This window comes from Gastrolobium bilobum, unplaced genomic scaffold (genome assembly GCF_033153095.1).
Source record: "Gastrolobium bilobum isolate Gb01-03AN ecotype WA unplaced genomic scaffold, APGP_CSIRO_Gbil_v1 utg9312, whole genome shotgun sequence".
Taxonomy (NCBI): Eukaryota; Viridiplantae; Streptophyta; class Magnoliopsida; order Fabales; family Fabaceae; genus Gastrolobium; species Gastrolobium bilobum.
Genome location: NW_026898497.1, coordinates 435,301 through 451,160, shown reverse-complemented (window position 1 = coordinate 451,160; position 15,860 = coordinate 435,301). Strand labels below are relative to the sequence as shown.

Sequence of the window (15,860 nt, the reverse complement as noted above, 5' to 3'; positions counted from 1 at the left end):
TAATATGTAAACTTATTATAAATCTTTATTAATAATATAAAATTTTAAGAATTTAAAAATAATATAAGTATTAAAAAAACTAGTTTAAGAACCACACAAAATTATAAAAAAAATTTACCTAATAAATTAATTTATAGAGTTTTATTCATAAAACAAGAAGAAGAAAAAATAATAATAACCCATGTTTTAACTTACTACGGTACTTATACAATTGAATTACTTCTTGTGCATCAAATAAAAATAATAATAATTACGTTAACGATTATTGTACTATTCTTTTTTGTTAGTAAATCAAAATCAGACTTAAAATTAACCCATTGTGATTATCAACTTTGAAAACAAATAAAATAAGGGAAGAATCGTCCCTTTATATGATTAATAAAGATTTATCATACCATTATGTATTACTTATAATATTAAGGGAAACATCTCCATCATCTAACTATATTCTTTCCAGACCTATTCGTATTAGCAGAGTGTGAATTAGTTAGGTCAGTCTACAGGAACCTATGACATAACCTATATTAAGTCAAACTTAACCTATTACAAATAATAAAATAGAACATGCATAGACTTTTAAAAAAATCTATTTAAAAAATAAGCCATATATATTTTTTTTGTACATGTATGGCCCATAATATAAGCCAATAGACCGACCTATATCATATTATTTATTTTAAATAAAATAAATAAAGTTATCATTTTAATAATTTTGAATAATAAAGTAATATTATTTTAGTTATTTTTTTAATTGTTGAATGTTTAATAGGCTTAAACAAGTTAACATGCCAAGATCAAAGCTTTTATTTTTTAAATATAAATCAAGTCAAACTTGTAATTTGAAGCTACACATGCTAACAAGTCAGGCTATACCAAATATTTTTTACACAGACCTTACATGTTTAAGCTAAAGTATAGCCTAACTTAACCTATTTACACCCCTACTAATTATTTTAAACCAAATCTCGTATGTACGTCGGCTAAGCAAGGGAAATGAAGAAAATAATAAAAAGTCGACGAGATTTTCTTTCTAAATATTCTTATTTTAGAAATGTTTTTAAAGTAAAGACAGAAACATCACGAATTGAATATTTGTTGAATTTATATTTTAAACACGAAATCAATAATGATTTGTCTTTTATAAGAAAGTTGATGTCAATTATTACGAGAGAAGAGATCAGTTGCCAGCAATAATTTAAGAGATATCACATAATAATTAATGTTATTACCCCATTATGAATAGGATTATCAAGGTGTTATCGTGTATGTTGTGCCTAAATTAGAAAGTATTTATTCACTATAACACGAGCATGTTCCTTCATGTCAAATTAATTTGCTTCTTTAAATAAAGCAGATGTAAAATAATCTGAATCATATATTTAATATCAAATAATGATAGTTCAGTTGGCGAAAAAAAAATTAAACAGATGAGAATATATATTTAATTCTTTTCAATATTATTGTTGTGAGGGTTTAAAATCTTAACATGGGATGCACAATAAATCGATTGGAATATTTCAAAAAAATAATAATAATTATAATATCATTCAATATGCATGAAAAAATATAAAAAAGTGGTAAAGATTTTTGTTTCCGTCGATCCACTGGTCTGTCCAGAATCGTATTTCTCTTCCATTCGCAACCTCCCAACGAACTCCCAGGAGGAAATTTTAAATATAAAATATAAATATATGTAAATTTATATTTTATATTTAAAATTTCACAAAGAAGTTTAATTGTAGTACCATTCAATATGTATGAAATTTTTTATGTTTTTATTTAAAAAAAGTGGTAAAGTAACATGCCAATTTCTTCTCTTCTCTGATTCGGAACCAAAGCTATTCTTCTGTATCTGTTAGCCGTTAAGTTTCAGTTTCCTCACCATTTTTTTTCTCAACGTTAACAATTCAATTCTCTTTTGACTCACTCTAAAATATTACTGCTACTACTATTCAATTCAAAACCCTAAATAAACAAATCTTCCACCCACCCCATTGACCTTCTTCTCTCAAAGGTTTCGCCTTGGTCCTCACGTTTTCCCCATTACCACCCTTCTACCAATTTTCTCTATTTCTACAATGTTTCTCCATTGCTCTCAATGATGGATTCTCCCTCTTTTTCTTCCTCCTCCTCTGAGTTCGCTTCCATTGCCATCGCCGATCAGGTACCACACAATTCACTCTTTTTTTCCCTATTCAAACTTTTCTCTACTTTTTTGTCCTTCTTCATCTTTTTGATTAATTTTGTTCTTCTATCTGGGTACCCAATTACTCTCTAACATCGCAAAAAAAAAAAAAAAAAAAAAAACTGTTCTTGTTTATCTGGGTACACCCCATTTACTCTGATATGGCAAAAGACTATCAATTTTCGTTATCCTTTTCACTGGTTTTCAATTTTACCCTCTAATGGCGAAAATATTATCTATTATCAATATTTTCCCGGATTTTGTTTTACGTGGTCGTTTTCAATTCTGTTGAAGAGTGAGAAATGAATTCGGTTGCTTTTGGTGTGATAGAATGGAGCCCGAAGTCGGAGAAGTGGAAGCGCCAGCGAAGTCGCGGTTGCGGAAGAGTCGCGGCGGTGGCACGATGTTTTCTGGTTAGGAATATTCGTAATCCATTTGATTGGCCTGGGATTTCTTCTGGGGGTTCTTGGCCTCAATAGGTTTGAGAAAGAGAATAGACTTAACATTGATAAGTACACCTCTCGGTTTTCTGAGAATGAAGCTGGGTTGACCGAGACTTACTGGCCCCTCTATGCTGCTGCTGGTGGAGTTGGCACTGTTCTTGGATGGAGTTGGTTGTTGTTGTTGGGTTCCCAAGCTACTCATATGATGAAGGTGTCTATTCACATCCTCACCACTTATCTTGCTGTGATCAGTGTTTTGTGTTTCTGGGCTAAGCAGTTTTTCTGGGGGGTTGCTTTTGCTATTGGAGCTGTTCTGCAGTTCTTGTATGTCATCTCGGTCATAGACAGGTATTGGCCTGATATTATCCTTTACTTGTTTTATGTTGGATTGGATTTGAGTTGTTTCCTCATGACTGATTTGGTTGCATATAAAGTGTGTCATATCGGTCATAAACAGGCGTTGACTTGAATTTTCGCATGAATATGAATATTTGGACAGTATTTTGTATCATAATATCTCAGTTATTCAGGTATATATTCACCGTCCTTTATGAACTAAAAAATGTTTTTTTCTCATAGCAGCAAGTTTGTCTAAAAGTCAATAATGCACCCGCCCATACAGGTTAAGTTTTCTTCTTTGCCTTATAAGGTAAAGTGGTTGAGTATATATTTTGAATCAAAGTCCAAAGGTAGATACTCTGTTTGTACGATAATATCGCAGTTATACAATGTCCTAGTTCGAATATATTCTCTCTTTTTCTTTTCCATCCAATCCCTACAATTTCAACAGTCTCCATTTCCTAAAATGCAAATAAACTGTTGTTTGCATATGTTCCGTTTTTAAAGATTCCCCCCGGTACAATTTACACTTTCTTGTATTCACAGATTAATGTTGCAAGTTTCTAATTTTGTAGTATAGTACTTTAGTTCCTTCAGCTGCTTCTTTTTTCCTTTTTGTATAATTAATTGAGTCTATAAGATGGTTCCTTGTGGCTTCTTTTCTTCTCCAGACTTCCATTTACGATGTTGGTTCTGCAAAAAGCTGTGAAGATGGTTTGGAGTCTTCCCGAGGTTATGAGAGTGGCATATGCGTTTATGCTTGTTGTGCTTTTGTGGATGGCCTTATGGTCATTTGGAGCAGCTGGTGTCGTGGCTTCGAGCATGGGTGATGGTGGACGCTGGTGGCTTCTTGTGGTGAGCTGGCAAGTTTTGCTCTTTATTCTATCTGTTCTTGTTGGGACTGGTTATGGCAGCAGATTACTTAAGCTTTCTTCGTCGGATTACACTGATGTTTCAATCCATGTTTACAGGTTCTCTCTGTAAGTTTATTTTGGACAGGTGCAGTACTGTGTAATACTGTGCATGTTATAGTGTCTGGGATGGTGTTTCTTGTTCTTTTCCATGGTGGTAGAGAGGCAGCATCAATTCCTGCTAACTCCTTAAAAAAATCTCTGCAGTATGCTTTAACAACATCTTTTGGCAGCATTTGTTATGGCTCATTATTTACTGCTGCTATTAGGACTCTGCGGTGGGAGGTAAGCAATCATTTTGTTTTTGTGACCAATTTGAAATTCATTTCTTTTATTAATGGAGGCTTTTCTTTTACCAAAGTTTTTACTTGTCATTCAGATACGGGGATTTCGGTCAAAGATTGGCAACAATGAATGTTTGCTTTGCTGTGTTGATTTCCTTTTCCATCTTGTGGAGACTCTTGTTCGTTTTTTTAACAAGTATGCCTACGTTCAGGTATAGTTCTGTGTCCATATCAGTAACCAGCCCTCTATATGATGGAAACTGCTTGTTCTACATGACAATCAAATTCAACAGATTGTGGATTTTTATTTAGTTTAACTACTGATAATAGTAAAGAAGGAATATGTGAAAATGCCTGGGGTGAGGTTCTTTGCTTCCTCTTATTTGACTTCAGCTATTTGTAGTTTGATGCATGGATTTTTATTTTATTTTATTTTCATTATAGCCCCTTCCATTGATTCGTGGTGCATCTTTAGTTCCGCCCTCCCCTAATAGTTTGAACTTAATATTTGATCTGAGGAGTGAGGCTGGTTGTATATCTTTAAGGCAGGTGCCTTTTTTCTCTTTTGGGGTTATAAAGAAGGTCCTGTGGGAGAGGTAAACTAAGGGATTGTTGAGACTAACTGGGGATCAAATGCGGCTTGAAGTGCGTCGAGTAATTGAAATGTAGCTTATAGGCAACTTGTGTTGAAGTTTGTTGAATGTATTGGTTCTTGGAAAACTTACCCTGGCATGGTTCAATGATCATGTCCCTTACAGATTGCTGTTTATGGTAAAAGCTTTAACCGTTCGGCTAGAGATGCCTGGGAGTTATTCCAGTCAACTGGAGTTGAAGCACTTGTGGCCTATGATTGTTCAGGTGCTGTCCTGCTAATGGGCACCGTTTTTGGTGGGCTCATAACTGGAACTTGCTCTGGTATATGGGCATGGGTTAAATGGAGTGACAGAGTTATTATGATTGGGTCCACGTCCATGCTCATGGGGATGGTACTGGTAAGTTTACAATTACAACCTCACGTTGTGAATTATTATGATTGGGTCCACGTCCATGCTTGTTGAACTTTTTTATTTTCTAAAATTGGCGAGTAACACTGAATTATTATGAATAAACCAGTTTTGTGACTGATTGGGTTGCATCAGTATAATTGCTTCAGTCCTGTGGGCTTTTCCATAAATCAAAAGGCTTAATGACGGCATGCCTTGCTTACCATTTCCCTGTTCTACGTTTTTGACTTTGAAAATATTCAAGCTGTACATTGTTGAATATGTATTTTTTTTATTTTTTTTCTGTATAGCCAAATGATGACATGCCTTGCGTATTATTTTCCTATTGTATGTTGACTGTGAAAATGAGTGAAGCTGTATATTGTTGAATACGTGATTTGAGATGAAACAAGTAATTTTCAGGTTGGATTGGCAATGGTTGTGGTGGAAAGTGCTGTTACATCCATATATATATGCTATGCAGAAGACCCCTTATTGATTCATAGATGGGACCCTGAATTTTTCAACCAGATGTCTGAAACACTACATCAGCGACTTCAACATAGGAGTGCTAGAGCTAGGGAAGTTTTAACCCAAAATCGATTCGATGACCGTATACGAGAAAACGCCTCTATTTGAGGAATCACATTGTTTTGTACTACTACAGATTATTTATCCATTATATATAAATCATATCAATAGCATATTTTTCCTTTTTTCCTTTTTGTCTCGTGGTTTTAATAGGGTAATTTTCATATTTCGAGTATGCCTTGGAGAAAGTTTCTAATGGTGCAGTGTGGCTATCGGCCATGTTGGATGTGAAAAGTCCGTGGTTGCCTCGTGGTCTTTTTATATCAGAAATGGGAGAAGAGAAGTACATTGGAATGTTTTGAAGGGCCTTCATGTGCGCGAATGAATTGAATATATAGACTAAATGAACAGTTCTTTTATTTTTGGCCCCACAAATTAAAGAATAGTTACATTATTGAGATTGGTGTGAAAATTCCAATTCCATAATCAACATTTTCTTAAGTATATATAAATTTTGTAACCATGGATATTTTAATTTTGATATATTATTAGTGAAAAAATGTTTTACACTTACATTTACTGATGCACCATTATATCATTTAGGGGGCGTTTGGTACGTGTCATTCTCCAAGATTTTCGAGAAACCGAATTTTTTTAAATTTTAAATTTTTGAATATTATCGTAAACTGAATGTAAAAATCATATTTTTGGAAATCGAGATTCCCGGACAAAAAAAAAATTCTCCTCTTCCAAACGCTTAATGGATTTGATATGTCATCTAATTGTTGGTGATTGAAAAGGAAACTTTTTTTTTTGGTTCTTAATACTGGAGATTTTAAATGTCCTTTAGTACAATGATAAAAAAGGAAACTGGAGATTTTTTTTTATCTTAAAAAACAGTTTATAAAAACTGTTTTTCAAAATAAAACAAGGAAAGTTCTTGCTTGGAAGAAAGTTCTCCCTTGCTCCCAGGCTTCAATACCATGTTAGGGACACTTCCTGAGTAGTCCTTTGAATCTTTCACATGCTTCATATAGAGATTCACTTTCTTTTTGTTCAAAAGAAGTGATATCCGCCTTGAGCTTTGCCATTTTCGATGATGAGAAAAATTTCTCTAAAAATTTTGTTGCCAAGTCGTCCCAGTTGGTGATGCTTCCTTGAGGTAATGACTACAACCATCTTCTCGCATAATCTTTAAGCGAACAAAGGAACAATCTGAGAAAAATAGCATCTCGAGACACCCCATTCATCTTCAAGGTATCACAGTATAGCAAGAATTTTTCAAGATGGATGTAAGGGTCTTCCGTGCTTCCTCCGGCAAACTGGTCTTTTTGAATCAGTTGCAATAATGCAGGCTTGAGTTCAAAATTATTAGCATCCACGTTTGATCTAACAATGCTCGCCGTCTATGGAACTCGAGCAGGAGTCATGTAATCTCCTAACGTTCTCGGAGGTGGTGGAGGTACATTGTTGTCTCCCATTGTTTCTTCTCTTGGTTCTGTTGAGCTTGAAGCTTCTTTCTCTTGTTGTCTTCTTTCTTTAGCAAGTTTTCTGTTTCTTTTTGCTGTTTTCTCTATCTCTGGGTCGAATTGCAAGGAATCGGTGTCAACGGTACCTCGCATAAACCAGAAAATAGATTATATAAAATAAAAATAAAACTGAATTTAAATAACAGAAAATAAGGTCTAATCTAAAGAATTAATAGCTACTATTAATGTTGAAATAGTAATCCCCGACAACGGCGCCAAAAACTTGTTGCTACTCACGACAAGTGCACCGATCGTACAAGTAATATAATGATTGAATAAGAGATCGTTCCCACGAGGATTACGATTCAAGCACTAATTCACTATCGCGAATTTAGTTGAACTATCGAAATTATATTTGGAAACAGAATTTGAATTGCAAAATTAAAATATTAACTATTAAACTAATTACTCGCAAGAATTAAAGACAAGAAAGTAAAGATTTTGAATAAACTGATAAAATAAAAACGTAGCTAGGGTTTTGATTTCCTTCAATCTCTTTATTACATTTGAATTCCTTCCTTACGTTAATCGTCCTTAGTATCAATCTAACCAATTCTTTCGCATGTAATTAGGGCTCAATCCCTTGTTACCCTAAAACCCTTTACAATCTTGAAAGAATCCTAGTTCCCCGGTTATTCCCCAAGAATGCAAGCATTAAGTTCAAGAATCTTAAAGATTACGCAAACTCTATGTCTATCCCTAGAATCATAAAACGTACGATGAAATTATCAGATAAGGATCACACATCAACATTCCTATTGTCATGCATTTACCTATGATCATTATATAAGATTCAAGCTTATATAAAGCATTAAAAACAGATAATTTCATTCATGATATAAAGGAAAATTAGCATATGAATTGTTCAAAGCATAATAAATTGATTGAATTCCATCTAACCCTAACTACTTAAAGATTTAGCCGGACATAGCAAAATCAAGAACAAAAGACAATATAAAAGCTCCTCCAAACTCTATAGGTGATTGGTGAATTTTCTGTACTTCCGCAAGACATTTAATTATAAAAAGAAATAGATTCAAAATTTTCATAGAAGCACTTTGCCTTAGACATTAGGACTACAATGTTTCATGTCCACTTAGAATGGAACAAAGCAATACAGACCTCAAGCTTGCATTCTGTTTTTCAGATAAACTTATTAAAGTATTCAGATTAATTATATTAATTTATTTAGTTTAAAACAAATAAACAGTGGAAATTTTAAGCTATGCTTCTTCCTTTGAGTAACCTAATCACTTATTTTTTTTCATGTTTTCCAGAAAAACGAGAGAAAACCCGTAAAAGACAAAGCATTTCCCAATATGAGATTCAAGTACAGGTAAGTACAACACACAATTCAAATTCCACACACATTCATAGTGTGAACTTGCTGCGTAAAGAACAAGTGATGGATAAGGAAGAGGTGGGAAATGTTGGTAAGATTGGGGTGCTCAATGAAGTTAATCAGTGTTGCATGCAAGTGAATGAAAGGCTTTTCATTTGTAAGGCTTTTTCATTTGTATTTTGGATGATCGCACAAATGGAAAATTAGAAAGAAGCAAAATGTGCTAACACCATTGAAGGAGGAGGAAGAAAACGAAAGATGTGCTCACACTTGCAGAGCCCAAACACCATGGGTAAGGATAGTGTTTGATTAATACACTTTTGGGGTGTGTTCGTACAAGAGTATCAAAAATATTATTGGTAAACCTTCTTTGCTAAACTTCAATTACCATGTTTGGTAGAAGTAACAATTCTTCGTTGTGTTTTCGGTGTTTGCACAACAAAAAGTAAAAATCAGGTTATACTTTATTAGAAATTATTGGATTGTACTTTTTAATTAATTATTAATTCTTAATAAATTATAATCGTTAGATTGACTGATTAAATTGGCCCCAAAAAACTAAAACCAAAACACCTCAAAGCTGTTATGTAATTTCTGTTTTAAAAACTAAAATTGAAAAACTGCTTCGAAATTTTTTTATACTAAACAATTGGTATCAAGTAACTTTTTTTGTTTTTAAAAACAAAAATATGTTTTACAAAACACTTATCAAACTGTTTTACAACCAAAAAACTTTGGAGTTGTATATTTTTATTTGGTGAGTAAAGTAATTGCATTTGTTGAATTATTTTCCAAAATCATAGACTTCCAGCCTTTAATGAATGAGGAATCAATGTAAGATTGTGTAAGAATTAGTAAGTATCTTGTGAGTATATTTTTAAATAAAAAAATTCAAATTCAAAATATTAAAATTAGAAATGGATTATGTGCAATTAGTTTAAAATGAAATTTTAAAATTAAATATTAAAAAATTAAATTAAATATATATAGAATTAATTTAAAAAATGTAAAAAAAGAAGAAGAGAAAATTAATCAGTTTTAAGAGGGTAATATTTTTCTCTATTTCTACATACATACTGAAATTTAAAATTTGATCACTTTTAAGAGAGTAGGATTAGTTTTTCGGCAAAAGTTTACAATATATACTTTATTTAAAAATATAAATTTGACTCAAAATAAAAAATTGAATATTTGATAACGATACTTAACTGTTAAAAATGTACAATAGTTTAAAAATGCAGAATGTACCAGACTATTTTTTATGAAAAATCACGACATATAAACTTGTGATTACATGAGGTAATATTTCATTTACAAAAGTATTACTGCACAGAGCTCTCAAAAAAAAAATGTGAGTTTTGCTAACCAAGAAAAAAGCAGAAGAGAATTTTATTACTTGATGAGAAGTTTTTGAGAATTTTATCTGTACATATTATTTCTTTTTTCTCAACCAACATAACACCTCCGATCACCGTCAAGTTCAACCGACTCTTATGGAGCGTTTGGTACAGGAAAATTTTTTATTTATTCAGGAATCTTGATTTTTAAAAATATGATTTTTACATTCAGTTTACAATAATACTCAGAAATTTAAATTTTAAAAAAATTTAATTTTTCGAAAATTTTCTAAAATTTCGCATACCAAACAGCCCTTATATACTAACGAGAAATAGAAGGCCAAACGATAACCGGGGTTCAACATTAAAAAAAAAATGAGAAATAAAAGTACTGTTTATATACTAATGCTCAATGAACCATTGATTATTGATAGAGATTTTAGTTTGAGATGGAAAGATGTGATTTGTCGTAGGGGAAAACTTTTCGCATTTTATAGGAAACAATAAGTTATTTCCTACTCAAATAAAAATGTGGGGTCACCAATTTTTTTAAAAAATAAAAAATAATTTTTTTTTTTAACACAAAACTAGATATGAGAGTAGGAAATGTTTCTTTTTAACTTGAAATGAGACAATCATTGCCCTTTGTTATATGAGTTTTATAAGAATTATGTTGTAGGAAAAATGATTGTATTATATTATAGAAATTTGTTTTGCATGTCATAATTTTTTTTCCTTCAAAACATGAGTCCCACAGAATGTTGTGAGTGTAGGAAACTTTTTGTGGTCATGTTAAATGATGAATGCAAACCCTTTGTTATATATAGTGTAACGAGTTCTATTAACCAATAGACGTCCAGGAACGCATTGAATATTTTATAATTTAAAATAAAATTATAAATTATATATTTCAACAAATATATAAATAAAATATAAAGAAAAAATCTTTTTTTATGAAATATATCCGCGAATATATTATGTTTCTATTGGTAGATTGAACATATGATCGCGAAAGATAGAATATTATTATTATCAAATAATGTTATAATCATATCTTAATCGTTAATTTAGAATAATTAATAATAATTATTTATTATAGATTAATAATTAATTAATAAATTTAATTGATAAAAATAATAACCGTAATTAATGAAAATTAATAATTAAGATCTAGTAACAATATTGTAGATTTTTTCATTAAGCAGCTGCATGAATTTTTTTTTTGATATATGAAAAAGGATTAAAAATTTAGACGCACGTTATTTAACACAGTCACCCATATCCCTCACAATTAATGTAGAATTTATTTTATTTCTTAGAAGATTTCTTGACCTTCTTGTCAATCAAATGATTCCAATCATATCCGCTCTGTTTTTACTTTTTACGATAAAATTGAGTTTTGCCTTTATTCGAAGCTTTCAGATACCTCACTGTTGCCCTGCAAGCTGCAAAGTTATATTGTATTTGCACAGATGATAAGATTGATACGATTCCAGTTTTGAATCAGTCCCGGCTCACAATTTTGACTTTTTTTCAATTTTGCCAAAATCTCGGATAAGATTGACCATTCTCATTTATGGCATGGTTACGCATTCATAATAGGATTTTAGAAATAGAAAAAATGATTTTGTAATATTACACAGATTTGTTTTGGATATTTTAATTTTTTTTTTCTTTAAAAAGTGTGGGTCCCATAAAATATTGTGTATGTAAAGAAATTTATTATGTCATGTTAAATGACAAATACAAACCCCTTCATAATAACAAGAAAAATATAAGCATAATGTTACAAACAAACAAAATTAATAACTATATATTACGAATAGATATATAATTATAAGGGATATGAAAAAAAATCTAATATTATAATTAATGATATTTATAGTACGTAATTATAAAAAATATAAAAATATATTTATATATTACTCATAATATATATTTTTTGTTTTTACAATACGTCTTGAACCGGCACATTTGACGGACTCTAATTATAATTATGATTCATGAAATAAAAATTTAATGACAATATTTTAATTATTAAATGTTAATTTATTACTAAATAATCAAAATTTTCAATTTTTCCCCGAACCCGCATGATTCATTCTCTGCATAACGAAACTTGTTCTTCCTGTGTCCGTTTTTATTTATTGTGGAACAATATTATGCATTCAAATTTTAAACCGCTGGTTAAGGTAGACGAGTTTTGATTTATTTTGTTGTTTTTTATTTAAAATATGCTTGAATTAATAAAAATATAATACTTAAGCGAATAGAATAAATATATCAATTTATTTTTAAAATAAAATTATAATTAAATATAATTTATATAATTTCATCTACTATATATTTTTTCTCAATTTAAAGAATGAAAATATAACTACCTTATTTATTACTTATCTTCTTACCGTAATCTACTGGCTAAATAATAGAATAAATTTCATTTTTATTATAAATATTTAAATAATAATTTAATAATTTTATTGTATTCCGTACCATTTAATTTCACTTCACCTACTATTAAATATCCAAATTTAATCTTAAAGTTATACAAGAGCAAGAACATAACTTGTAAACAAAATTTTATATTAAATGGAATTAATGTTTTTCATCTTGCAGGAAATTTTTTTATCTCTTATATATACATAAAAGTATATGAACTTCATGTGAGACCTTGTGAAGAGAAAAGGGAGAAAAAAAAAACATAAACTAGTCATATCTATCACATACTTTATGCATAATCAAATTGAGATGATAAGGTAAATGAGATTTTATAACCTGATTTAATAAAACAAAAAATAAAAATTTACCAAATTCCTCAAATTACTTTTTGTCAAATATTCATATTATTTCAAATAAAATACAATTTATTTTGTGACAATGATTTTTTTTTTTTTATCAAATTAATGTGAATCCAGTGTTTCCCCACTCAAATATCTCCGATGATCGGCTACAAAGTTAGTTTTTCATTAAAACAGAGAATATATTAAATTCAAAATAGAGTGAGATTAATTTTCCATTAAAATTTAGAGCGCAAAATTTTTACTTTAATGCTTGATACATACTTCATTGTTAAATGTGCCATTCCTTCTTAAGATATAAGTGTTTTTCATTAAAAAATGCCTCCTTCATAGCTGATGTGGTCAATCCTTCCTCTTGTTTCCTAGTTTGCTATGCTATACTATGCCTATGCCCTCGACAATTAAAGTGTGTATGACAATTTTTTCATAATTAATTTTTTTTAGTTTTGTTCTCGAGAGCAGAAATGGATAAAAAATTCATTTCGCAAAATCGGTTTATTTTTTTGCTCACGGGATGAATCGGATTGATTTTTATGCTGGGAACTAGGGGTGTTCGCGATCTGGATTAGATAGATTTTGGAAACAAAAATCATATGATCCAATTCCTTCGATTTGATCATATAATCATCCATTCGGTTTGGAATTTTTTTCAAATCCGATCCGATCCAATCCAAAAATTTTCGGTTTTGATTGAATCGATCTTCGATTTTTTGAAAATCTTAAAAATTATTTCATGATTATTGTACAAATAACATCTTTTTGTATATATTGACTTTGTAATTTTATTTTTTTTAAACACAAAAGCATCAGTAAACGACGATAAAATTTTATTTTTTTTGGAAAATGAGATACGAATCTCTACATAGATAAAATTTTGTTGATAAGATGTGACTAGATTTTTTTCTTGAGTTTAGTTGATAGGTTAATGAGTCTTGAGTTTAGAAATTTTTGGGCTACGATCGGAGAAAGATCCAAGCAAGTAGAGCAAAATTAATATATTGGATCGGTTTGAATTAGATCAGTTTTCATCTACCAATCCAAAAACCGATCCAATCCAATTAAAATTTGCGATTTTTTTTTCGGTTTTCAGTTTTTCGATTTTCGATTTATTCAGTTATTGATTTTTCGGTTTTGTCACCGCGGTTTGAATCGGTTTATGAACACCCCTAATGGGAACAGAAAAAAGAATTAGAAAATTTCTATTTTTTTGTTCCCGGCACAAAATGAGAAATACTTATCTCTCTCAACAACAATCCACCTCTACCATCATCATTCATCACCACCACCACCATCATCTCGACACGACCAACATCACCATCATTACCGCCACCGTAGTACCACTGGGGTTGTCGTCACCAGCCCCACGACCCCGATGTCACCCCCATCGTCACCACCACCTCCACTCATCTCTACCATCATGCCATCGTCACCACCACCGCAACTACCTCCACCGCCACTATCATCGTCACCGTCACCACTACCGCCATCAACCACCACCACCACCATCATTGCAACTACTGTCGTCACTGCCATCGCCATCACCACGCCACCACCTCCACCACCACCATCATCATCGCTACCATTACCACCACGACGTCACCGCTACCGTCACCGCTATCACTGTCACTGTCATCACAATCATCACCATTACCGCCATCAACCACCACCACCACCATCATTGCAACCACTGTTGTCACCGCCACAACCACCACCACCATCGCCACCACTACCATCATCACCATTATCACCAACCACCAATACCATGGCCATAGCCACTACCGTTACCACCATCGTCGTTGCCGCCGTTGTCACCGTCGCCACCAACCACCACCACCATCGTCACAACCACTACCATCACCACCATTACACCACCCCCACCACTACTATCACCACGCCATCGCCACCACTACCACCACAGCCACAACCACCACCATGATGCCATCACAACCACCACCATGCCACTGCTACCATTGTTGCCGCCACCAACCACCATTGTCGCAGCCATTGTCGTCACCTCCACCACCACCATCCCCACCACTACCACTGCCGCCGCCACCATTACCATCGCCATCGCCGCAGCCACTACCGTCACAACCCCCACCACTATCTTCACCACGTACCTGTCACCACCACCATGCCACCCCCGCCACCACAACCACACCATATGGAAAGGAAAATGATGATCTGAATTTTTTTTATATTTAATATAAATTATTTTTTATTATATTATTTGTTGTGTTATTAAACACAATTCTCATTCTCAGAATAAAAATAAAACATGATATCAAACACATTTTTTTTCTCAAAATCTGTTCCAAGTCACATAAATAAAAAAGAATTGTTTCTTTTCAGAAACAACGCTGGAGAGTATAATGATTGTCATGCACACCCTTAAAAAAAAGGTGATCTATTTTTTATATTCTCTAATGGTACCGTTAAAGAATAGGGAATTGTTTGGATAAGTTTTTGAAAAAACAATTATGAGTTATTTTTTTTAAAAGTTTTTTTTAAGTTAATGTTATTTTATATTTAGATGCAATATTTGAAAGGTGTTTTTTAACTAAAAATATCATTTAGAACTACAAAAAAAAAATGTCATTAGAATATTAAAATAAAAAAACACTTTTTAATATATAAAATTATTGTTGTGGAACCCTAGGTTTTGGAACCCCATCTTCTACCCTTGCCTTTTATACCCCATCTTCTACTATAGCCTTCGGTGCCCTAGGTTTTGGAACCCCATCATCAACGCTAATATTTGGCTCTTCTTTTACACCCTCATTTGCTGTTTTAGCAACCATCATTTTTTATTAATTGATTTTATGTGTTATTTATGTTCTCCAACAAGGCAATCATTGATGCTTACAAAGAAGATCCCGAAAACTCCAAGTATGTTTTTAGGTGGCGTTTGGTACATGAATTATTTTTGGATTTCCGAAAAACTGGTATTAGGAAACTATTTTTCTATGTTTGGTAAAAGTTTTTTGAATTTTTTTTTCTGGAAATCTTATTTTTCCGAGATTCTGATTTGTGAATAAATTATATAGTAAAATGACATCCAGGGTGATATTCTTGGAATATCGGGTATTGAGAAATATGATATTCTCAATAATATTTAATAATCAACCAAACATAAAATCAGTATATTTGAGCTAATATTTCTAGTAATATTTTATCT

The 15,860-nt window shown here is 31.8% G+C and overlaps 1 protein-coding gene and 1 non-coding gene across 2 annotated transcripts; both read left to right on the top strand.

The window, feature by feature from the left end:
• The first annotated feature begins 1,918 nt into the window (after positions 1-1,918).
• On the top strand, positions 1,919-5,784 carry LOC133316902 (uncharacterized). Its single transcript, XM_061518702.1, has 7 exons — positions 1,919-2,164; positions 2,516-2,976; positions 3,639-3,822; positions 3,939-4,163; positions 4,258-4,374; positions 4,921-5,154; positions 5,569-5,784. Exons 1-7 carry the CDS (start codon positions 2,099-2,101, stop codon positions 5,782-5,784), a joined length of 1,503 nt encoding a protein of 500 aa, XP_061374686.1. The 5' UTR covers positions 1,919-2,098.
• An 870-nt stretch (positions 5,785-6,654) lies between these two features.
• LOC133316908 (small nucleolar RNA R71) lies at positions 6,655-6,761 on the top strand. Its single transcript, XR_009752262.1, has one exon. It is a non-coding gene; the product is annotated as a small nucleolar RNA R71 (small nucleolar RNA).
• The last annotated feature ends 9,099 nt before the right edge of the window (positions 6,762-15,860 follow it).